Source organism: Cyanistes caeruleus, chromosome 38 (genome assembly GCF_971803275.1).
Source record: "Cyanistes caeruleus chromosome 38, bCyaCae1.hap1.1, whole genome shotgun sequence".
Taxonomy (NCBI): Eukaryota; Metazoa; Chordata; class Aves; order Passeriformes; family Paridae; genus Cyanistes; species Cyanistes caeruleus.
The window spans coordinates 1,422,992-1,447,880 of NC_141739.1; the positions used below are offsets into that span (position 1 = coordinate 1,422,992).

Genomic DNA, 24,889 nt, shown 5'->3' on the forward strand with positions numbered 1-24,889 from the left:
CATTCAGGGTGACCCCAGGGGGCTCAGTCACCTTGAGGTTGTGTCCATCGAAGGGCAGCGAGCCGCTGACCAGCGTGTACAGGATGACCCCCAGGCTCCAGATGTCCACCCCAGGGTGACCCCAGGACATTCAGAGTGACCCCAGGGTGACCCCAGGGGGCTCAGTCACCTTGAGGTTGTGTCCATCGAAGGGCAGCGAGCCGCTGACCAGCGTGTACAGGATGACCCCCAGGCTCCAGATGTCCACCCCAGGGTGACCCGAGGGTGACCCCAGGACATTCAGGGTGACCCCAGGACATTCAGGGTGACCCCAGGGTGACCCCAGGGGGCTCAGTCACCTTGAGGTTGTGTCCATCGAAGGGCAGTGAGCCGCTGACCAGCGTGTACAGGATGACCCCCAGGCTCCAGATGTCCACCCCAGGGTGACCCCAGGGTGACCCCAGGGGATTCAGAGTGACCCCAGGGTGTCCCCAGGACGTTCAGGGTGACCCCAGGGGGCTCAGTCACCTTGAGGTTGTGTCCATCGAAGGGCAGCGAGCCGCTGACCAGCGTGTACAGGATGACCCCCAGGCTCCAGATGTCCACCCCAGGGTGACCCCAGGGTGACCCCAGGGGATTCAGAGTGACCCCAGGGTGTCCCCAGGACGTTCAGGGTGACCCCAGGGGGCTCAGTCACCTTGAGGTTGTGTCCATCGAAGGGCAGCGAGCCGCTGACCAGCGTGTACAGGATGACCCCCAGGCTCCAGATGTCCACCTCGGGCCCGTCGTACTTCTTGCCCTGGAAGAGCTCGGGGGCGGCGTAGGGCGGTGACCCGCAGAACGTGTCCAGCTTGGAGCCGCGGCAGAACTCGTTACTGAACCCAAAATCCGCGATCTTGATGTTGGCGTCCGCGTCCAGCAGCAGGTTCTCGGCCTGGGGACACCGGGGGACATGGTGGGGACATGGTGGGGACATGGTGGGGACATTGTGGGGACATTGTGGGGACATGGGGGGGACATGGGGATATCTATGGGGACATCGGGGGGACGTCGTGGGGACATCATGGGGACATGGGGATATCAATGGGGACATGGGGGGGACGTCATGGGGACGTCATGGGGACATGGGGACATCGGTGGGGAGGTGGGGACATTGTGGGGACATGGGGATATCAATGGGGACATCGGGGGGACATGGGGACATGGTGGGGACGTCGTGGGGACGTCGTGGGGACATGGTGGGGACACAGGGATATCAATGGGGACATCGGGGGGACATGGTGGGGACATGGGGACATGGTGGGGACGTCGTGGGGACGTCGTGGGGACGTCGTGGGGACGTGGGGATATGGTGGGGACATGGTGGGGATATGGTGGGGACGTGGTGGGGACGTGGTAGGGACATGGGGACATCATGGGGACATGGGGATATCATGGGGACATTGTGGGGACATTGTGGGGACATGGTGGGGACATGGTGGGGACATGGTGGGGACGTCATGGGGACATCATGGGGACATGGGGATATCATGGGGACATCGTGGGGACATTGTGGGGACACGGGGACATGGTGGGGGCATCGGTAGAGACATGGGGACATCGTGGGGACGTCAGTGGGGACATCAGGACATCGGTGGGGACATCAGTAGGGACATCAGGACATTGGTGGGGACATGGTGGGGACATGGTGGGGACATCAGGACATTGGTGGGGACAGGGACATGGGTGGGGCCACGGGGACATCAGTGGGGACATTGTGGGGACATGGGTGGTGACATCAGAGGGGACACTGCCAGAGAGACAGGACAGGGACAGGGCCACCAGGACACGGACACCGGGATGGACACGGGGACAGTGGGTGAGGGACACTGGGATGGACACAGGGATGGACACATGGACACCAGGATGGACACGGGGATGGACACAGGGACACCAGGACGGACACACGGACACCAGGATGGACACGGGGATGGACACTGGGATGGACACAGGGATGGACACAGGGATGGACACATGGACACGGGGATGGACACGGGGATGGACACAGGGACACCAGGATGGACACAGGGATGGACACGGGGATGGACACACGGACACCAGGATGGACACAGGGATGGACACTGGGATGGACACCAGGATGGACACTGGGATGGACACACGGACACAGGGATGGACACGGGGATGGACACAGGGATGGACCCCAGGACACAGGGATGGACACCAGGATGGACAGACGGACACACACCAGGATAGACACACAGACAGCAGGACGGACACCAGGACAGACACCGGGATGGACACACGGACACTGGGATGGACAGATGGATACACACCGGGATGGACAAGGGGACAGCGGGATGGACACAGTGACACCAGGACAAGGACACCAGGATGGACACCGGGATGGACACCGGGATGGACAGACGGACACACGGATGGACACACGGACACCAGGATGGACAGCAGGATGGACACAGGGACGGACACAGGGACACCAGGATGGTCAGAGGGACACCAGGACGGACACCAGGATGGACAGACGGACACCAGGACGGACACCAGGACCTCACTCCCCCCCCCCCCAGGCAGTGCCACCCCCCGTGTCCCCTCCCCGTGTCCCCTCCCCGTGTCCCCTCCCCGTGTCCCACCTTGAGGTCCCTGTGCACGATGTTCTTCTGGTGGCAGTAGTGCACGGCCGAGACGATCTGGGGACACGAGGGGACACTGTCACTGCCGTGTCACCAACACCCCCTGCCGTGTCCCCAGTGCCACCAACACCCCCTGCCGTGTCCCCAGTGCCACCAACACCCCCCAGTGTCACCAACACCCCCTGCCGTGTCCCCAGTGTCACCAACACCCCCAGTGTCACCAGCACCCCCTGCCGTGTCCCCAGTGCCACCAACACCCCCTGCCCTGTCCCCAGTGCCACCAACACCCCCCAGTGTCACCAACACCCCCTGCCGTGTCCCCAGTGCCACCAACACCCCCCCAGTGTCACCAACACCCCCTGCCGTGTCCCCAGTGCCACCAACACCCCCTGCCGTGTCCCCAGTGTCACCAACACCCCCCAGTGTCACCAACACCCCCTGCCATGTCCCCAGTGCCACCAACACCCCCTGCCGTGTCCCCAATGTCACCAACCCCCCCCAGTGTCACCAACACCCCCTGCTGTGTCCCCAGTGCCACCAACACCCCCCAGTGTCACCAACACCCCCTGCCATGTCCCCAGTGCCACCAACACCCCCTGCCGTGTCCCCAATGTCACCAACCCCCCCCAGTGTCACCAACACCCCCTGCTGTGTCCCCAGTGCCACCAACCCCCCCCAGTGTCACCAACACCCCCTGCCGTGTCCCCAGTGTCACCAACCCCCCCCAGTGCCACCAACACCCCCTGCCATGTCCCCAGTGTCACCAACACCCCCTGCCGTGTCCCCAGTGTCACCAACCCCCCCCAGTGTCACCAACACCCCCTGCCGTGTCCCCAGTGTCACCAACCCCCCCCAGTGTCACCAACGCCCCCTGCTGTGTCCCCAGTGTCACCAACACCCCCTACTGTGTCCCCAAAGTCACCAACACCTCCCCAATGTCACCAACACCCCCAGTGTCACCAATACCCCCTGCTGTGTCCCCAATGTCCCCAACACCCCCCAATGTCACCAACACCCCCTGCTGTGTCCCCAATGTCCCCAACACCCCCCAATGTCCCCAACACCTCCCCAATGTCACCAACACCCCCCAATGTCACCAACACCCCCAGTGTCACCAACACCCCCTGCCGTGTCCCCAGTGTCACCAACACCCCCCAATGTCCCCAACACCTCCCCAATGTCCCCAACACCTCCCCAATGTCACCAACACCCCCTGCTGTGTCCCCAATGTCCCCAAACACCCCCCCAGTGTCACCAAAACCCCCCAATGTCACCAACACCCCCTGCTGTGTCCCCAATGTCCCCAACACCCCCAGTGTCACCAATACCCCCTGCTGTGTCCCCAATGTCCCCAACACCTCCCCAATGTCACCAACACCCCCTGCTGTGTCCCCAATGTCCCCAAACACCCCCCCAGTGTCACCAACACCCCCCACCATGTCCCCAACGTCCCAAAACCCCCTCAATGTCCCCAACACCCCCCGGATGTCCACAAACCCCCCCCATTGTCACCAACACCCCCTGCCGTGTCACCAGCCTGTCCCCAAAGCCCCCAATGTCCCCAACACCCCCCAATGTCACCAACACCCCCCCACATTGTCCCCAGCCCATCCCCGATGTCCCCAACCCCTCACACGTGTCCCCAACACATCCAGGATGTCCCCAAGTGCCCCCAATGTCCCCAAGCCCCCCCAGGATGTCCCCAAATCCCCCCAACGTCCCCAAACCCCCCCCAGGATGTCCCCAAACCCCCCCCAGTATGTCCCAAACCCCCCCCAGTATGTCCCAACCCCCCCCAGGATGTCCCCAACCCCTCCCAGGATGTCCCCAAGCCCTCCCAGGATGTCCCCAAGCCCCCCCAGGATGTCCCCAACCCCTCCCAGGATGTCCCCAAACCCCCCCAGGACGTCCCCAAGCCCCCCCCAGTATGTCCCCAAGCCCCCCCAGGATGTCCCCAAACCCCACCTATGTCCCCAAACCCCCCCCCAGGATGTCCCCAAGTGCCCCCAATGTCCCCAAACCCCCCCCCAGGATGTCCCCAAGTGCCCCCAATGTCCCCAAACCCCCCCCCAGGATGTCCCCAAGTGCCCCCAATGTCCCCAAACCCCCCCCCAGGATGTCCCCAAACCCCCCCAATGTCCCCAAGTGTCCCCACCTGTCTGAACTTGGCCCGCGCCTCCTTCTCCTTCATCCTCCCGTGGGACACCAGGTAATCGAACACCTCACCTGGATGGGGGGACACACCTGGGGTGACCCCAAAATCCACACCTGGGGGGGCTGGGAACCCCAAAATCCACCCCAAACACCCCAAAACACCCAAAATCCACCCCAAAATCCACCCTGGGGGGGCTGGGAACCCCAAAATCCACCCCAAAATCCACTCTGGGGGGGCTGGGAACCCCAAAATCCACCCCAAACACCCCAAAATCCACCCCAAAATCCACCCCAAAACCCACCCTGGGGGGGCTGGGAACCCCAAAATCCACCCCAAACACCCCAAAATCCACACCTGGGGGGGCTGGGAACCCCAAAATCCGCCCCAAACACCCCAAAACACCCAAAATCCACCCCAAAACCCACCCCAAAATCCACACTGGGGAGGCTGGGAACCCCAAAATCCACACCTGGGGGGGCTGGGAACCCCAAAATCCACCCCAAACACCCCAAAATCCACACCTGGGGGGGCTGGGAACCCCAAAATCCGCCCCAAACACCCCAAAACACCCAAAATCCACCCCAAAATCCACCCTGGGGGGGCTGGGAACCCCAAAATCCACCCCAAAACACCCAAAATCCACCCAAAAACCCACCCTGGGGGGGCTGGGAACCCCAAAACACCTCAAAATCTACACCTGGGGGGCTGGGAACCCCAAAATCCACCCCAAACACCCCAAAACACCCAAAATCCACCCCAAAACCCACCCCAAAATCCACCCAGGAGGGGCTGGGAACCCCAAAATCCACACCTGGGGGGGCTGGGAACCCCAAAATCCACCCCAAACACCCCAAAATCCACACCTGGGGGGGCTGGGAACCCCAAAACACCCCAAAATCTACACCTGGGGGGGCTGGGAACCCCAAAATCCACCCCAAACACCCCAAAATCCACACCTGGGGGGGCTGGGAACCCCAAAATCCGCCCCAAACACCCCAAAACACCCAAAATCCACCCCAAAACACCCCAAAATCCACACCTGGGGGGGCTGGGAACCCCAAAATCCACCCCAAACACCCCAAAATCCACACCTGGGGGGGCTGGGAACCCCAAAATCCACCCCAAAATCCACACCTGGGGGGGCTGGGAACCCCAAAATCCACCCCAAACACCCCAAAATCCACACCTGGGGGGGCTGGGAACCCCAAAATCCACCCCAAACACCCCAAAACACCCAAAATCCACCCCAAAACACCCCAAAATCCACACCTGGGGGGGCTGGGAACCCCAAAATCCACCCCAAACACCCCAAAACACCCAAAATCCACCCCAAAACCCACCCCAAAATCTACACCTGGGGGGGCTGGGAACCCCAAAATCCACACCTGGGGGGGCTGGGAACCCCAAAATCCACCCCAAAATCCACACCTGGGGGGGCTGGGAACCCCAAAATCCACCCCAAAATCCACACCTGGGGGGGCTGGGAACCCCAAAATCCACCCCAAACACCCCAAAACACCCAAAATCCACCCCAAAACACCCCAAAATCCACCCTGGGGGGGCTGGGAACCCCAAAACACCCCAAAATCCACACCTGGGGGGGCTGGGAACCCCAAAATCCACCCCAAACACCCCAAAATCCACACCTGGGGGGGCTGGGAACCCCAAAATCCACCCCAAACACCCCAAAATCCACACCTGGGGGGGCTGGGAACCCCAAAATCCACCCCAAACACCCCAAAATCCACCCCAAAATCCACCCCAAAATCCACCCCAAAACCCACCCTGGGGGGGCTGGGAACCCCAAAATCCACCCCAAACACCCAAAAATCCACACCTGGGGGGGCTGGGAACCCCAAAATCCACCCCAAAACCCACCCTGGGGGGGCTGGGAACCCCAAAATCCACCCCAAACACCCCAAAATCTACACCTGGGGGGGCTGGGAACCCCAAAATCCACCCCAAACACCCCAAAATCCACACCTGGGGGGGCTGGGAACCCCAAAATCCGCCCCAAACACCCCAAAACACCCAAAATCCACCCCAAAACACCCCAAAATCCACACCTGGGGGGGCTGGGAACCCCAAAATCCACCCCAAACACCCCAAAATCCACACCTGGGGGGGCTGGGAACCCCAAAATCCACCCCAAAATCCACACCTGGGGGGGCTGGGAACCCCAAAATCCACCCCAAACACCCCAAAATCCACACCTGGGGGGGCTGGGAACCCCAAAATCCGCCCCAAACACCCCAAAACACCCAAAATCCACCCTGGGGGGGCTGGGAACCCCAAAATCCGCCCCAAACACCCCAAAACACCCAAAATCCACCCCAAAACCCACCCCAAAATCCACCCAGGGGGGCTGGGAACCCCAAAATCCACACCTGGGGGGACTGGGAACCCCAAAATCCACCCCAAAACAGCCCAAAATCCACACCTGGGGGGCTGGGAACCCCAAAACACCCCAAAATCTACACCTGGGGGGGCTGGGAACCCCAAAATCCACCCCAAAACACCCCAAAATCCACACCTGGGGGGGCTGGGAACCCCAAAATCCACCCCAAACACCCCAAAATCCACACCTGGGGGGGCTGGGAACCCCAAAATCCACCCCAAACACCCCAAAATCTACACCTGGGGGGGCTGGGAACCCCAAAATCCACCCCAAACACCCCAAAACACCCAAAATCCACCCCAAAACCCACCCCAAAATCTACACCTGGGGGGGCTGGGAACCCCAAAATCCACCCCAAACACCCCAAAACACCCAAAATCCACCCCAAAACCCACCCCAAAATCCACACCTGGGGGGGCTGGGAACCCCAAAATCCACCCCAAAATCCACACCTGGGGGGGCTGGGAACCCCAAAATCCACCCCAAACACCCCAAAACACCCAAAATCCACCCCAAAACACCCCAAAATCCACCCTGGGGGGGCTGGGAACCCCAAAACACCCCAAAATCCACACCTGGGGGGGCTGGGAACCCCAAAATCCACCCCAAACACCCCAAAATCCACACCTGGGGGGGCTGGGAACCCCAAAATCCGCCCCAAACACCCCAAAATCCACACCTGGGGGGGCTGGGAACCCCAAAATCCACCCCAAACACCCCAAAATCCACACCTGGGGGGGCTGGGAACCCCAAAATCCACCCCAAACACCCCAAAATCCACCCCAAAATCCACCCCAAAATCCACCCTGGGGGGGCTGGGAACCCCAAAATCCACACCTGGGTGTCCCCTGGGTGTCCCAGAGTGTCCCCAGGTGTCCCCAGGGTGTCTTGGGGTGTCCCTTGGGTGTCCCCAGGGGTGTCTGGATGTCCCCAGCTGTCCCTTGGGTGTCCCCAGGGGTGTCTGGATGTCCCCAGCTGTCCCTTGGGTGTCCCCAGGATGTCCCCAGGTGTCCCCTGCTTGTCCCCAGGATGTCCCCAGGTGTCCCAGGGCGTTCCCAGCTGTCCCTTGGGTGTCCCAGGGTGTCCCCAGGGGTCTCTGGGTGTCCCCAGGGTGTCTTGGGGTGTCCCTTTGGTGTCCCCAGAATGTCCCCAAGTGTCCCCAGGTGTGTCTGGGTGTCCCCAGAAGCCCCCCAGGTGTGTCCCCAGCTGTCCCCAGGTGTCCTCAGGTGTCCCCAGGGTGTCCCCGGGATCTCTGGGTGTCCCCAGGTGTCCCTATGTCCCCCCATGTCCCCCCAGGTGTCCCCATGTCCCCCCATGTCCCCCAGGTGTCCCCATGTCCCCCCATGTCCCCCAGGTGTCCCCATGTCCCCCCATGCCCCCCAGGTGTCCCCATGTCCCCCCATGTCCCCCAGGTGTCCCCATGTCCCCCCATGCCCCCCCAGGTGTCCCCATGTCCCCCCATGTCCCCCAGGTGTCCCTATGTCCCCCCATGCCCCCCAGGTGTCCCCCCATGTCCCCCCATGTCCCCCAGGTGTCCCCATGTCCCCCCATGCCCCCCAGGTGTCCCCCCATGTCCCCCCATGTCCCCCAGGTGTCCCCATGTCCCCCAGGTGTCCCCCCAGGTGTCCCCCCATGTCCCCCCAGGTGTCCCCCCATGTCCCCCCCATGCCCCCCAGGTGTCCCCATGTCCCCCCCATGTCCCCCCAGGTGTCCCCCCATGTCCCCCCATGCCCCCCAGGTGTCCCCCCATGTCCCGCAGGTGTCCCCATGTCGCCCCATGTCCCCCCAGGTGTCCCCATGTCCCCCCAGGTGTCCCCAGGTGTCCCCCCATGCCCCCCAGGTGTCCCCATGTCCCCCCATGTCCCCCCAGGTGTCCCCATGCCCCCCCATGTCCCCCCAGGTGTCCCCATGTCCCCCAGGTGTCCCCATGTCCCCCCATGTCCCCCCAGGTGTCCCCATGCCCCCCAGGTGTCCCCCCATGTCCCCCCAGGTGTCCCCATGCCCCCCAGGTGTCCCCCCATGCCCCCCAGGTGTCCCCATGTGCCCCCAGGTGTCCCCATGCCCCCCAGGTGTCCCCCCATGCCCCCCATGTCCCCCCATGTCCCCCAGGTGTCCCCATGTCCCCCCATGTCCCCCAGGTGTCCCCATGTCCCCCCATGCCCCCCAGGTGTCCCCCCATGCCCCCCCATGTCCCCCAGGTGTCCCCATGTCCCCCCATGTCCCCCAGGTGTGTCACCTGCGCTGGCGTACTCCATCACCAGGTACAGCGTCTTCTCCGTCTCGATCACCTCAAACAGCTTCACTGGGGGGGGACAGGGGGGTCACCAGAGACCCCTCCCCAATTCAGGACCCCTCCCCAATTCAGAGACCCAACCCTGGGACCCCTCCCCAATTCAGAGACCCCTCCCCAATTCAGAGACCCAACCCTGGGACCCCTCCCCAATTCAGAGACCCCTCCCCACCCCCGGGACCCCTCCCCAATCCTGGGACCCCTCCCCACCCCCCAGGACCCCTCCCCACCCCGGGACCCCTCCCCACCCCCCAGGACCCCTCCCCACCCCGGGACCCCTCCCCACCCCCCAGGACCCCTCCCCACCCCGGGACCCCTCCCCAGCCCCGGGACCCCTCCCCAGCCCCGGGACCCCTCCCCAGCCCCAGGACCCCTCCCCAATCCTGGGACCCCTCCCCAATCCTGGGACCCCTCCCCACCCCAGGACCCCTCCCCACCCCCCAGGACCCCTCCCCACCCCGGGACCCCTCCCCACCCCCCGGGACCCCTCCCCACCCCCGGGACCCCTCCCCACCCCCCAGGACCCCTCCCCACCCCGGGACCCCTCCCCACCCCCCGGGACCCCTCCCCACCCCCGGGACCCCTCCCCACCCCCCGGGACCCCTCCCCACCCCCGGGACCCCTCCCCAGCCCCAGGACCCCTCCCCACCCCCCAGGACCCCTCCCCACCCCGGGACCCCTCCCCACTGACCGATGTTGGGGTGGTTCAGCCCCTTCATGATCCGAACTTCCCGAAACAGCTGGGGGGGGAGGGGAAGGGTCAGCAGGGGGGGCTCAGGACCCCTCCCCAAATGAGGGGAACCCCCCCGGGGCACCCCCGGGACCCCTCCCCACCTTCTGAAGGCTGGTGGGGTTCAGCTGGGTCTTGTCGATGATTTTGATGGCCACCTACGGGGGGGGGACACTGAGGTGACACCCGGAGACCCCCCCCGGGTGTCCCCATTTCACCCGAGACCCCTCCCCAACACCCAGAGACCCCCCTGTGTGTCCCCAATTCACCCGAGACCCCTCCCCAACACCCAGAGACCCCTCCCGGGTGTCCCCAATTCACCCGAGACCCCTCCCCAACACCCAGAGACCCCCCTGTGTGTCCCCAATTCACCCGAGACCCCTCCCCAACACCCAGAGACCCCCCCGGGTGTCCCCAATTCACCCGAGACCCCTCCCCAACACCCAGAGACCCCCCCTGTGTGTCCCCAATTCACCCGAGACCCCTCCCCAACACCCAGAGACCCCCCCTGTGTGTCCCCAATTCACCCGAGACCCCTCCCCAACACCCAGAGACCCCCCCCGGGTGTCCCCAATTCACCCGAGACCCCTCCCCAACACCCAGAGACCCCCCCCGGGTGTCCCCAATTCACCCGAGACCCCTCCCCAACACCCAGAGACCCCCCCTGTGTGTCCCCAATTCACCCGAGACCCCTCCCCAACACCCAGAGACCCCCCCCGGGTGTCCCCAATTCACCCGAGACCCCTCCCCAACACCCAGAGACCCCCCCTGTGTGTCCCCAATTCACCCGAGACCCCTCCCCAGCCCCCCACCACCCCCCACAGCCGCCCCCAGACCCCAAACCCCCCCTGCTCGCCCTCCCCAGACCCCCGAGTCCCCTCCCACCATCCCAGACCCCCTCAGCCCCCTCCCCAAATCCCCCTGAGCCCCCTCCCACTGCCCCAAACCCCCCCTGCTCGCTCCCCCAGACCCCTAAGCCCCCTCCCCAGCCCCCCCGAGCCCCCTCCCCCTGCCCCAAACCCCCTGAGCCCCCTCCCCAGACTCCTCAGCCCCCTCTCACCACCCCAAAGCCCCCCTGAGCCCCCTCCCCAGCCCCCCGAGCCCCCTCTCACCACCCCAAATACCCCTCAAGCCCCCTCCCCAGCCCCCCGAGCCCCCTCTCACCACCCCAAATCCCCCCTGAGCCCCCTCCCCAGCCCCCCGAGCCCCCTCCCACCACCCCAAAGCCCCCCTGAGCCCCCTCCCCAGCCCCCCGAGCCCCCTCCCACCACCCCAAAGCCCCCCTGAGCCCCCTCCCCAGACCCCCGAGCCCCCTCCCACCACCCCAAAGCCCCCCTGAGCCCCCTCCCCAGACCCCCGAGCCCCCTCTCACCACCCCAAATCCCCCCTGAGCCCCCTCCCCAGCCCCCCGAGCCCCCTCCCACCACCCCAAAGCCCCCCTGAGCCCCCTCCCCAGACCCCCGAGCCCCCTCCCACCACCCCAAAGCCCCCCTGATCCCCCTCCCCAGCGCCCCCAAGCCCCCTCCCCAAACTCCGAGCCCCCTCCCACTGCCCCAAACCCCCCCAAGCCCCCTCCCCAGTCCCCCTGAGCCCCCTCCCCAAACTCCGAGCCCCCTCCCACTGCCCCAAACCCCACCAAGCCCCCTCCCCAGACCCCTCAGCCCCCTCCCCAAACCCCCCGAGCCCCCTCCCCAGACCCCTCAGCCCCCTCCCCAAACCCCCCGAGCCCCCTCCCCAGACCCCTCAGCCCCCTCCCACTGCCCCAAACCCCCCGAGCCCCCTCCCCAGACCCCTCAGCCCCCTCCCACTGCCCCAAACCCCCCGAGCCCCCTCCCCAGACCCCTCAGCCCCCTGCCCCAAACCCCCCGAGCCCCCTCCCCCTGCCCCAAACCCCCCGAGCCCCCTCCCCAGACCCCTCAGCCCCCTCCCCAAACCCCCCGAGCCCCCTCCCCAGACCCCTCAGCCCCCTCCCCGTGCCCCAAACCCCCCCAAGCCCCCTCCCCAGACCCCTCAGCCCCCTCCCCAAACCCCCCGAGCCCCCTCCCCAGACCCCTCAGCCCCCTCCCCAAACCCCCCGAGCCCCCTCCCACTGCCCCAAACCCCCCCAAGCCCCCTCCCCAGACCCCTCAGCCCCCTGCCCCAAACCCCCCGAGCCCCCTCCCCCTGCCCCAAACCCCCCGAGCCCCCTCCCCAGACCCCTCAGCCCCCTCCCCAAACCCCCCGAGCCCCCTCCCCAGACCCCTCAGCCCCCTCCCCGTGCCCCAAACCCCCCCAAGCCCCCTCCCCAGACCCCTCAGCCCCCTCCCCAAACCCCCCGAGCCCCCTCCCCAGACCCCTCAGCCCCCTCCCCGTGCCCCAAACCCCCCCGAGCCCCCTCCCCACCTCTCTGCCGGTCAGCACGTGCCGGGCCAGTTTGACCTTGGCGAAGTTGCCCTTGCCGATGGTCCTCAGCAGCCGGTAGTTGCCCACGTGGGGGGGCTCCTCGGCCCCCAGCGAGTTCCGGCCCCGGGGGGCTCCGGACCCCCGCCCCGACCACCCCCCCCCGCCCTTCTCGGGGCGGCCGCTGCCCCCCGGGCCCGCCAGCTGGGGGGGGGGAGAGGGGGGCGTCAGACCCCTCCCCAAATTGTGGGGTCAGCCCTGAGACCCCTCCCCCCCAAAAACATCGCAGTGAGACCCCTCCCCAAATTGTGGGATCAGCCCTGAGACCCCCCCCAAAAACATCGCAGTGAGACCCCGGCCCTGAGACCCCTCCCCAAATTGTGGGGTCAGCCCTGAGACCCCCCCCCAAAAACATCACAGTGAGACCCCTCCCGAAATTGTGGGGTCGGCCCTGAGACCCCTCCCCAAAACATCACAGTGAGACCCCGGCCCTGAGACCCCTCCCCAAATTGTGGGACCCCGGCCCTGAGACCCCTCCCCAAAAACATCACAGTGAGACCCCTCCCCAAATTGTGGGGTCAGCCCTGAGACCCCCCCAAAAACATCACAGTGAGAGCCCGGCCCTGAGACCCCTCCCCGAATTGTGGGACCCCGGCCCTGAGACCCCTCCCCAAAACATCACAGTGAGACCCCGGCCCTGAGACCCCTCCCCAAATTGTGGGGTCAGCCCTGAGACCCCTCCCCAAAAACATCACAGTGAGACCCCTCCCCAAATTGTAGGGTCAGCCCTGAGACCCCCCCCAAAAACACCACAGTGAGACCCCTCCCCAAATTGTGGGGTCAGCCCTGAGACCCCCCCCCCCAAAAACATCACAGTGAGACCCCTCCCCAAATTGTGGGGTCAGCCCTGAGACCCCCCCCAAAAACATCGCAGTGAGACCCTGGCCCTGAGACCCCTCCCCAAATTGTGGGACCCCGGCCCTGAGACCCCTCCCCAAAAACATCACAGTGAGACCCCTCCCCAAATTGTGGGGTCAGCCCTGAGACCCCTCCCCAAAACATCACAGTGAGACCCCGGCCCTGAGACCCCTCCCGAAATTGTGGGGTCAGCCCTGAGACCCCCCCCAAAACATCGCAGTGAGACCCTGGCCCTGAGACCCCTCCCCGAATTGTGGGGTCAGCCCTGAGACCCCTCCCCAAAACATCACAGTGAGACCCCTCCCCAAATTGTGGGGTCAGCCCTGAGACCCCTCCCCCCCAAAAACATCACAGTGAGACCCCGGCCCTGAGACCCCTCCCCGAATTGTGGGACCCCGGCCCTGAGACCCCCCCCCAAATTGTGGGGTCAGCCCTGAGACCCCTCCCCAAATTGTGGGGTCAGCCCTGAGACCCCCCCCAAAAATCACAGTGAGACCCCGGCCCTGAGACCCCTCCCCGAATTGTGGGACCCCGGCCCTGAGACCCCTCCCCAAATTGTGGGGTCAGCCCTAAGACCCCCTCCCCCAAAATCTGATGAGACCCCGACCCCCCCCTCTTCACCGCACGGGGGGGTGAAACCACTGAGACCCCTCCCCAAATCATCCCAGCCTCATCAGGCCCGAGACCCCCGAGACCCCGGATCCATTCCCGGGGGTCCCGGTGATCCCGGATCCATTCCCGGGGGTCCCGAGACCCCCCGGATCCATTCCCGGGGTTCCCGGTAATCCCGGATCCATTCCCGGGGGTCCCGAGACCCCCGAGACCCCCCGGATCCATTCCCGGTGACCCCCGAGCCCCCCCCGGATCCATTCCCGGGGGTCCCGGTGATCCCGGATCCATTCCCGGGGGTCCCGAGACCCCCGAGCCCCCCCGGATCCATTCCCGGGGGTCCCGAGACCCCCGAGCCCCCCCGGATCCATTCCCGGTGGTCCCGGTGACCCCGAGCCCCCCCCGGGACCCCTCCCCCGCCGCTTTACCGAGACCCCCAGTGCCCCCCCCACCCCCGGTACCACCCCAGCGCCCCGCGGTGTCCCCAGCCCCTCTGGGACCCCTCCCGGTGCTCCCGGTGCTCCCAAACCGCTCCCGGTGCCCCCCCCGCCCCTCCCGGTGCCCCCCCGGTCCCGCCCAAGCCCCCCCCCCGGTATCCCCGGTACCCCCCAGCCCCCTCCCGGCACCAACCCACCCGCACCCGGTGCCCGCACGGTTCCTCCCCATCCCCTCCCCGGGCCCCCCCCGGTGCCCCACCCGGGCCTGCCCCCGGTGCCGTCCCCCCCTCACCGTGTCCGCGTTGCGCTCGTTCCCCGCCGCCAGGGCGGAGCGCGAGGACATGGTCCCGGCCCGGGGGGCACCGGGGGGCACCGGGAGGGGCGGTCCCGTTGCCGGGGGTCCCGTTCCCGGGGGGCTCCCGTTACCGGGGGGGGCGGAGGGGCCGGGCCATGGCGGCCATGGCGCCGGAACCGGAACCGGGGCGCGCCGGGGGCGGGGCCAAGCCCATATAAGGAGCGTGGCGGGCGGGTTTGCCCCGCCCACGACGCGGAGCGGACCAATCAGAACGCGTCGCCCGAGCATGGAGACAGCTGGACTCGCCCTAGGAGGGGGCGTGGCCGAGCGCGGGCGGCGCGTTGTGATTGGCTGAGCGCCGGCCAATAGGAGGAGAGAGCCGGGTTTAACCCGCGAGTGACCGGGGAAGGGCCACGTGGGTCGCGAGGTCACGTGGGAGGGCACGTGATCCGTCCCTGTCACACCCGGGGTCCCCACTGTCACCCGTGTCCCCTCCGGGTCACACCCGGGGTCCCCACTGTCACCCGTGTCCCCTCCCGTGTCCTCTCCCTGTCACACCCGGGGTCCCCACTGTCACCCGTGTCCCCTCCCTGTCACACCCGGGGTCCCCAGTGTCACCCGTGTCCCCTCCCTGTCACACCCGGGGTCCCCAGTGTCACCCGTGTCCCCTCCGGGTCACACCCGGGGTCCCCACTGTCACCCGTGTCCCCTCCGGGTCACACCCGGGGTCCCCACTGTCACCCGTGTCCCCTCCCGTGTCCCCTCCCTGTCACACCTGCGGTCCCAGAGTGTCACCCGTGTCCTCTCCCTGTCACACCCGGGGTCCCCAGTGTCACCCGTGTCCCCTCCCTGTCACACCCGGGGTCCCCAGTGTCACCCGTGTCCCCTCCCGTGTCCCCTCCCTGTCACACCTGCGGTCCCAGAGTGTCACCCATGTCCTCTCCCTGTCACACCCGGGGTCCCCAGTGTCACCCGTGTCCCCTCCGGGTCACACCCGGGGTCCCCAGTGTCACCCGTGTCCCTTCCCTGTCACACCTGGGGTCACACCTGACACACCTGTCCCCTCCCGTGCCATCCGTGTCACACCCGGGGTTCCCAATGTCCCCTCCCGGTCACACGTGGGGTCCCCTGTGTCACACCTGTCCCCTCCCGGTCAACCACAGGGTCACTTGTAGGGTCTCCAGTGTCACCCGTGATGTCCCTCGTGTCACCCGTGTCCCCTCCCTGTCACCCGTGAGGTCCCAGGTGTCCCTGCACCCTGTCCCTGTGCCATCCCCTGCTGTCACTGCGGTCCCCTCCCGTGTCCCGTGTCCCCCAGTGTCACCTCGTCCTGCCCCGTGTCCCCCAGTGTCACCGTGTCCTGTCCCCCAGTGCCACCGTGTCCTGTCCCCGTGTCCCCCAGTGTCACCTCGTCCTGTTCCCGTGTCCCCCAGTGTCACCTCGTCCTGTCCCCGTGTCCCCCAGTGCCACCGTGTCCTGTCCTTGCGCCATCCCCGTGTCCCCCAGTGTCACTGTGTCCTGTCCCCGTGTCCCCCAGTGTCACCGTGTCCTGTCCCCGTGTCCCCCAGTGCCACCGTGTCCTGTCCTTGCGCCATCCCCGTGTCCCCCAGTGTCACTGTGTCCTGTCCCCGTGTCCCCCAGTGTCACCGTGTCCTGTCCCCGTGTCCCCAAGTGTCACCTCGTCCTGTCCCCGTGCCCCCAGTGTCACCGCGTCCTGTCCCCGTGTCCCCCAGTGCCACCGTGTCCTGTCCCCGTGTCCCCCAGTGTCACCGTGTCCTGTCCCCCAGTGTCACCTCGTCCTGTCCCCGTGCCCCCCAGTGCCACCGTGTCCTGTCCCCGTGTCCCCCAGTGTCACCTCGTCCTGTTCCCGTGTCCCCCAGTGCCACCGTGTCCTGTCCCCGTGTCCCCCAGTGTCACCGTGCCCTGTCCCTGCGCCATCCCCGTGTCCCCCAGTGTCACCTCGTCCTGTTCCCGTGTCCCCCAGTGTCACCGTGCCCTGTCCCTGCGCCATCCCCGTGTCCCCCAGTGTCACCTCGTCCTGTTCCCGTGTCCCCCAGTGTCACCTCGTCCTGTCCCCGTGTCCCCCAGTGTCACCGTGTCCTGTCCCCGTGTCCCCCAGTGTCACCGTGTCCTGTCCCTGCGCCATCCCCGTGTCCCCCAGTGCCACCGTGTCCTGCCCCGTGTCCCCCAGTGCCACCGTGTCCTGTCCCCGTGTCCCCCAGTGCCACCGTGTCCTGTCCCCGTGTCCCCCAGTGTCACCGTGTCCTGTCCCCGTGTCCCCCAGTGTCACCGTGTCCTGTCCCCCAGTGTCACCGTGTCCTGTCCCTGCGCCATCCCCGTGTCCCCCAGTGTCACCGCGCTCCCCTCCCGGTTCTCTTGGATCGTCTGTGTCACCCACGGGGTCCCTTCCCGGTGTCCCCGATGTCCCCGGTGTCCTCAGAGTCCCCTCCCGGTGTCCCCAGAGTCCCCTCCCGGTGTCCCCGGTGTCCCCAGGGTCCCCTCCCGGTGTCCCCAGGGTCCCCTCCCGGTGTCCTCGGTGTCCCCGATCCCCCCAGGATCCCATCCCGGTGTTCCCAGAGTCCCCATCCCGGTGTCCCCGGTGTCCCCAGAGTCCCCTCCCGGTGTCCCCGATGCCCCCGGTGTCCCCCGCCCCCGCCGCGATGTCCGCCCGTTCCCCCCGCCCCGTCCCGGTGCCCGAGCGGAACCGGGGCTGACCCTGCCCGGCCGGGGAGGCCCCACCGGGGCGGCGCTTCCTCAGGAAACCCCCGGCCAGCGCCAGTGTCACCGCCGCCACCGCCAGTGTCACCGCCGCCACCGCCGGTGTCACCGCCGCCACCGCCGGTGTCACCGCCGCCACCACCGCCACCGCTTCCAGCGCCGCCGGTGCCGCCGGTGCCGCCGCCGCGGGGACCGCGCCGGTCCGGGGGGCTCCGCGCACCCTCGTGTCGCGTCCCCGCCGTGTCCCCTCGCCCTCCGGCCGCCAGCCCGGTGGCCCCCGGTGGCCCCCGGCGATGCCGCTGCTCCGGAGACCCCCGGGGGGGGCGGCGGGGGGCGGCCAGGAGGACGGGGACCCCTTCGCCACCAACCCCGAGAGCCGGCGGCGGCGCCGCGCCACCCTGGGGGGGCTGGTGGGGCTCGGGGGACAGCTGGGGGGACACCTGGGACACCTGGGGGGACACCTGGGACAGCTGGGGGGACCCTTCGGCCGCGCCCGCCGCCCCCGAGACCCCGCCGGGCCCCGCGGCCGCCGCCGCTCCGAGGACTCGGGGGTCCCGCGGAGACCCCCGGAGGAGGCGGGCGGGGGCAAGCGGGGGTCGCTGCTGCGGCTGGCCCTGGGGACGTGGGGACAGCGGGGCACCGAGAAGGTGTCGCCGGTGGAGGGACAGGCGGGGGACAGCGCGGACGGAGCGGGACAGCGGCCGGAGAGCGGCGGGAAGGACAAGGACGGCGACCGGGAGCCGCTGTCGGGTGAGTGGGGACAGCGGGGGACACCAGAGGGACAAGGGGGGGGGGGCTCGGGGACACCGAGGGGGTGCGGGGGGCTTGGGGAGGGGGACAGAGGCCGCAGGGACGCGGGGACGGTGACAAGGGAGGAGGGGATGGGGACTTCGGGAGATGGGACGTGGGGACAGGGATGGGGACAGGGACTTGTGGCTACAGGGACTCGGGAGTGGCGACTTCGGGAGGCGGGATGGAGCTGCGGGCTGGGGACGGGGGACATGGGGACACGGGGACAGACAGGGGGACAGGGGGACAGACAGGGGGACAGGGGGACAGAGACACAGGGACAGGGGGACAGGGGGACAGAGGGACACGGGGACAGAGACGGGGGATAGAGACACGGAGACGGGGGACACGGGGACGGGGGGACAGGGGAAACGGGGACAGGGGGACACGGGCACACGGGCACACGGGCACACGGGGACAGGGGGACACGGGGACAGTGGGACATGGAGACACGGGGACAGGGGGACACGGGCACACGGGGACAGGGGGACACGGGAACAGTGGGACATGGAGACACGGGGACAGGGGGACACGGGCACACCGGGACACGGGGACAGAGGGACACGGGGGACAGGGGAACACGGGGGACAGGGGGACACGGGGACAGAGACACGAGGATAGAGACAGGGAGACGGGGGACACGGGGACAGGGGGACACGGGGACAGGGGGACAGACAGGGGGACACGGGGACAGGGGGACAGGGGGACACGGGGACAGGGGGACACGGGGACAGGGGAACAGGGGGACACGGGCACATCGGGACAGGGGGACAGACAGGGGGACAGAGACACGGGGACAGGGGGACACGGGGACAGGGGGACATGGGGACACGGGAACAGGGGGACACGGGCACACAGGGACACGGGGGACAGGGGGACAGACAGGGGGACAGAGACACGGGGACACGGGGACACGGGGACAGGGGGACACGGGGACAGGGGGACACGGGGGCACGGGGACAGACAGGGGGACAGAGACACGGGGACACGGGGACACGGGGACAGGGGGACACGGGGACAGGGGGACACGGGGACACGGGGACAGACAGGGGGACAGAGACACGGGGACACGGGGACAGGGGGACACGGGGACACGGACCCCACGCGTCCCCCCGGTGTCCCCGCAGTGCTGGAGATCCTGGAGCTGATCCAGCGCCGGGACCTGGTGGCGGCGGACGCTCAGATCATCGCGCTGGAGGCCGAGTGCGCGCTGGCCCCGTCGCGGCCGCCGTCCCCGTGTCCCCCGGTGTCCCCCTCCTCCGCGGGCTCCCCGCCGCCCTCACCGGGCCCCGCGGGCGGGCGGCGGGCGCGGGACGTGGCGCTGCTGTACCGGGCGCTGCTGGCGCAGCTCTGGGCCGTGGTGGCCGAGGCGGTGGCCGCGGGGCGAGCGGTGGCCCCGCTGCGGGCGGTGGTGGCCGTGCTGGAGCAGGAGGAGGCGGCGGACGCTCGGAGCCCCCCCGGGACGGTGCCGGGGCGGCCGCGGGGGCTGCGGCGCCGCTGGCACGAGGCGGTGGCCAGGGCGGCGAGCGAGCGGCTGGCGCAGGTGGCCCCGGCGGGCGGGCTGGGGGCCCGGCTGGCCGCGCTGGCCGCGAGGGTCGTGGGGGACCTGGGGGTCGTGCGGAGCCACGTGGCCCCCGCGTACCCCCCCGAGTACGGAGCGCTCGGGGTCTACGCCCGCGGCTACCACCGAGCGCTGGCCCAGCAGCTGCGGGCGCTGGCCCAGAGACCCCTGGCCGTGCCCGACCTGTACCTGCTGCTCGACTGGCACAGCAACGCCTACCCCAGGTGAGACCCCTGCCGGGACCCCCGAGATGGCCGCAGACGCCCCTGAGCACACCTGGGACACCCAGGGGACCCCCACGCTCCTCCTGGCACCTGTGGGACCCCCACCCAGAGCCCCGCGACACCCGTGGGACCCCAAACATCTGCCCCCACTGGGCACCCCGTGTCCCCGCGTGTCCCCTTCGTGTCCCCCCGTGTCCCCAGACACCCACCGGGGCTGTTCCCCCGTGTCCCCCCGTGTCCCCTCGTGTCCCCCTCGTGTCCCCGCGTGTCCCCCCGTGTCCCCAGACACCCACCGGGGCTATCCCCCCGTGTCCCCTCGTGTCCCCCTCGTGTCCCCCTGACACCCACCGGGGCTATCCCCCCGTGTCCCCCCGTGTCCCCTCGTGTCCCCCCGTGTCCGCAGACACCCACCGGGGCTGTCCCCCCGTGTCCCCCCGTGTCCCCTCGTGTCCCCCCGTGTCCCCCCGTGTCCCCCCCGTGTCCCCCCGTGTCCCCAGACACCCACCGGGGCTGTCCCCCCCCCAGGGAGGTTTTGGGGCACCCCGAGGTGGGGGCTCTGCTGCGGACACAGGAGCTGGGACCCCTCCTGCCCCCGGAGACCCAGCGCGACCTCGAGAGCTCCTGCATCGCTGCCGTCAAGGTGGGCACCGGGGACACCGGGCTGGGGACACCGGGCTGGGGACACCGGGCTGGGGACACCGGCTGGCACCGGGGACACCGGGCTGGGGACACCGGGCTGGGGACACCGGGCTGGGGACACCGGCTGGCACCGGGGACACCGGGCTGGGGACACCGGGCTGGGGACACCGGCTGGCACCGGGACTGCCACTGCTGCCCAGGACGGTCCCGGGGCGGGGGGCTGCGGGGGGCTGCGGGGGGCTGCGGGGGGCTGCGGGGGGCTGCGGGGGGCTGCCCGCTCCCGGTGTCCCCACACCCGCGCCGTGTCCCCACGCCGTGCCAGGCCAAGGTGGAGGTGGCCGTGGCGCAGGAGCTGCAGCTCAGCGAGGACACCTGGCCCGAGGATGTCACCAGCCAGGACATGGAGGAGGGACTGGCCACGCGTGTCACCGGGGTACGGCCGCGCCGGGCACCCCCTCACCTTTCCCTGTCCCCCGGGGTGGCCCCGAGGGCCAGCGGCGGCTCAGGGGACGCTGCGGCGGTGGCCGTGTCCCCAGGCCCGCGGTGGCTGTGTCCCCGTGTCCCCAGGCCCGCGGTGGCCGTGTCCCCAGGCCCGCAGTGGCCGTGTCCCCGTGTCCCCACGCCCGCGGTGGCCTTGTCCCCGTGTCCCCACGCCCGCGGTGGCTGTGTCCCCAGGCCCGCAGTGGCCGTGTCCCCGTGTCCCCGGGCCCGCAGTGGCCGTGTCCCCGTGTCCCCAGGCCCGCGGTGGCCGTGTCCCCGTGTCCCCAGGTCCGCGGTGGCCGTGTCCCCAGGCCCGCGGTGGCTGTGTCCCCAGGCCCGCGGTGGCCGTGTCCCCGTGTCCCCACGCCCGCGGTGTCCCCACAGCTGCTGCGGGCGCACGTGGACCGAGCCCCCCAGGTGACCCCCGAGTTCGGGCGGGAGATGGCCCACAGCCTGCTGGGCGTGCTGGTGGCCTTCCTGCTCAGGTGGGGACCCGCGGGGACACCGGGCTGTGACACAGCGCGGGGACACGGGGACACGCGGGGCGGAGCTGCGGTGCCACAGGAGCCGCGTCCCCCCCCGTGTCCCCCGGCTGTCACCGCGGTGACCGGAGCTGTCCCCAGCTTCCAGAGGAAGGTCGAGCGCTTCCTGGAAGCCCCCGGCGAGCTCCCCCCACCCGACGGCTCCCCCGGCCGTGCCATCGCCTTGGCCAACTGCTGCCCCCCGTTCAGGTGAGGCCAGCCCGGGCTGTCCCCGCGTCACCGGGGGGTCCCCGCGGAGCCCTGACCCCCCTCGCTGTCCCCCCGGGCAGGGCGTTCGCAGAGCGGCTGGCGCAGTTCGGGCACCCCGAGAGCGAGGAGCCGCGGCGCCAGGCCCACGCCGCGCTGGACCGGGTCACCCGCGCCTGCGGCCACGTCCTCAGCCGCCGCCTCTTCGAGGACCTCAAGGTGTCCCCAGGGCGGGTGGTGGCGTGACGAGGACCTTCGCTGGGTGACACCCCCGGGGACAGGGCGGCCAGGTGTCCCCTCCCGGTGTCCCCAGGGTCCCTTCCCGGTGTCCCCGGTGTCCCCAGGATCCCATCCCGGTGTCCCCAGGGTCCCATCCCGGTGTCCCCGGTGTCCCCAGAGTCCCATCCCAGTGTCCTCAGAGTCCTCTCCCAGTGTCCCTAGGGTCCCCTCCCGGTGTCCCCAGGATCCCATCCCGGTGTCCCCGGTGTCCCCAGAGTCCCCTCCCGGTGTCCCCGGTATCCCCAGGATCCCATCCCGGCGTCCCCGGTGTCCCCAGAGTCACATCCCGGTGTCCCCAGGGTCCCCTCCCGGTGTCCCCGGTGTCCCCGGTGTCCCCGGTGTCCCATCCCGGTGTCCCCAGAGTCCTCTCCCGGTGTCCCCGGTGTCCCATCCCGGTGTCCCCAGAGTCCTCTCCCGGTGTCCCCGGTGTCCCATCCCGGTGTCCCCAGGGTCCCCTCCCGGTGTCCCCAGGTGTCCCCTCCCGGTGTCCGCGGGTCACTGCGGGTGACGCCCCTGCCGCCCCCAGCCCCATTTCGGCAAGCTGATGAAGCGCAAGTGGCTGACGAGCTCGGACGCCTTCGACTCCATCGTGATGCTCATCACCGGCTTCGCGCAGACGCTGCGCCCGCTGCACCCCGAGCCCCACCAGGTGTGCGGGACACGCGTGGGGACACGGGGACACGCGGGGGGACACGCGGGGGACACGCGTGGGGACACGGGGACACGCGGGGGACATGCGGGGGACACGGGGGACACGGGGGACACGCGAGGAAGATGCTGGGAACGCGCTGGGGACACGTGGGGGGACACGCGGGGGACACGCTGGGGGACACGCGGGGGACACGCGGGGGGACACGGGGGACACGCGTGGGACACACGGGGACACGCGTGGGGACACGCTGGGGGACACACGGGGGAGATGCTGGGGAGACACCGGGGGGACACGCGGGGGACACGCTGGGGGACACGCTGGGGGACACGGGGGACACACGGGGGAGATGCTGGGGAGACACGGGGGGGACACGCGGGGGGACACGCTGGGGACACGCGGGGGGACACACGGGGGAGATGCTGGGAACGCGCTGGGGACACGCGGGGGGACACGCTGGGAACGCGCTGCGGACACGCGGGGGACACGCGGTGCCGCTGCCGTGTGGCGCTGAGGGGACATTTTCGGGGTGTCGCCGGTCGCGGTGGCAGGTGCTGGTCAGCGAGCTGCACCGCCGGGTGCTCATCGAGTACGTGCGGCCGCTGCTGCAGGGGCGCCTGGTGTGCGCCTCGGCCAAGGCGCGCTCACGCGTGGCCGCCCGCCTGGGCGACGAGGCCCGGCAGCTCCGCGAGCTCTTCACGCGCCTGGTGAGACCCCCGGGACCCCCCTCCGGTTGGGGTCGGGTGGCACCCGCGCTCCCGGCGGCCGTGGAGCGGCGCTGAGCTGTCCCCAGAGTGTCACCACCCCACGGCTCCCCCGCCAGGACTCGGCGTCGCCCTGGCTGGACTCGGTGGTGCCGCGGCTGCGGGAGCTGCTGGTGCTGGAGGACACGGCCGCGCTGCAGATGGAGGTCGGCGCCCTGGCCAGGGACTTCCCCGACGTGCGGTGGGTGCGGGGACCCCGCGGGGGTGACACAACGCGGGGGTGACACAACGCGGGGGTGACACAACGCGGGGTGACACAAAGCGGGAGGGACGCTCTGCCGGTGGTGGCCGCGGACAGGACGCGGCGAGCCCGCGGGGACCGAGCGGGGTGACCGGACGTGGCCTCCGGCCCTTCCCGGCAGCCCCCGCCCCGCTCCTCCCGCCGGGAAGCGGCCGCGGCCCCGCGCCAGGTCCCCTCCCCTGTCCCCTCCCCTGTCCCGGTCCCGGTCCCGGGGGACCGGTGGCACGCGCGGCCACCCCGGGACGGGGCGGGGAGGGGAACACCGGTTAAACCGGGCAGGGGGGACCGTGTGAAGCGCGGGGCCCTCCCCGGAGCCGCAGCCGGGGGTCCGGGGGGTTCTGTCCCCGCTCACCGCCGCTCCCCGCTGTCCCCGCAGGCGGAGACACGTGGCCGCGCTGCTGGACGCGCGGGGGCTGCGGGCGCAGGGCCCTCGGCGCGAGATCCTGGGGGTGCTGCAGGATCTGGGGGGGTCGGAGGCCGAGGCGGGGCCCCCCCGGCACCGAACGTTCTTCTCGGAGCTGCCGGCGCCGCGCCCCGTGCGCTGCCTCCCGTTCCACCTGCCCCGGCTGCGCCTCCCGCGCCGCAGCCCCGCCAGGCCCCCCCCGTGACACCCCCGGGACCCCCGCGGGGCCGGCGACACCCTCGGAACCCGCAGCGCGTCCCCAAGGGGCTGGGGACACCCCCGAGCTCGGGTCTGTCACCTCCCGGGGCTGGGGACCCCCCGAGCTCGGGTCTGTCACCTCCCGGGGCTGGGGACACTCTCAGCCCAGGGTCTGTCACCTCCCGGGGCTGGGGACACCCCCGAGCTCGGGTCTGTCCCCTCCCGGGGCTGGGGACACTCTCAGCCCAGGGTCTGTCACCTCCCGGGGCTGGGGACACCCCCGAGCTCGGGTCTGTCCCCTCCCGGGGCTGGGGACACTCTCAGCCCGGGGTCTGTCCCCTCCCGGGGCTGGGGACACTCTCAGCCCGGGGTCTGTCC

At 69.3% G+C, this 24,889-nt stretch overlaps 2 protein-coding genes across 2 annotated transcripts in view; one reads left to right on the plus strand and one right to left on the minus strand.

The window, feature by feature from the left end:
• The window catches only part of LOC147647423 (MAP/microtubule affinity-regulating kinase 4-like), a 33,179-nt gene extending 18,168 nt beyond the window's left edge, over window positions 1-15,011 (minus strand). Inside the window, exons 1-8 of the mRNA XM_086872032.1 lie at window positions 14,836-15,011; window positions 12,583-12,783; window positions 10,305-10,358; window positions 10,162-10,210; window positions 9,417-9,482; window positions 4,783-4,853; window positions 2,628-2,684; window positions 677-913 (exon numbers count right to left, since the gene is read on the minus strand). Coding sequence (XP_086728158.1) covers window positions 677-913; window positions 2,628-2,684; window positions 4,783-4,853; window positions 9,417-9,482; window positions 10,162-10,210; window positions 10,305-10,358; window positions 12,583-12,783; window positions 14,836-14,886 — 786 coding nt within the window. The 5' untranslated portion in view covers window positions 14,887-15,011. The remainder of the gene's footprint in view (window positions 1-676; window positions 914-2,627; window positions 2,685-4,782; window positions 4,854-9,416; window positions 9,483-10,161; window positions 10,211-10,304; window positions 10,359-12,582; window positions 12,784-14,835) is intronic.
• A 2,608-nt stretch (window positions 15,012-17,619) lies between these two features.
• Window positions 17,620-24,635, plus strand: EXOC3L2 (exocyst complex component 3 like 2). Its single transcript, XM_086872002.1, has 11 exons — window positions 17,620-18,306; window positions 19,473-20,130; window positions 20,656-20,770; window positions 21,092-21,202; window positions 21,634-21,734; window positions 21,873-21,980; window positions 22,061-22,196; window positions 22,783-22,905; window positions 23,457-23,612; window positions 23,729-23,850; window positions 24,287-24,635. Exons 1-11 carry the CDS (start codon window positions 17,850-17,852, stop codon window positions 24,516-24,518), a joined length of 2,319 nt encoding a protein of 772 aa, XP_086728128.1. The 5' UTR covers window positions 17,620-17,849; the 3' UTR covers window positions 24,519-24,635.
• The last annotated feature ends 254 nt before the right edge of the window (window positions 24,636-24,889 follow it).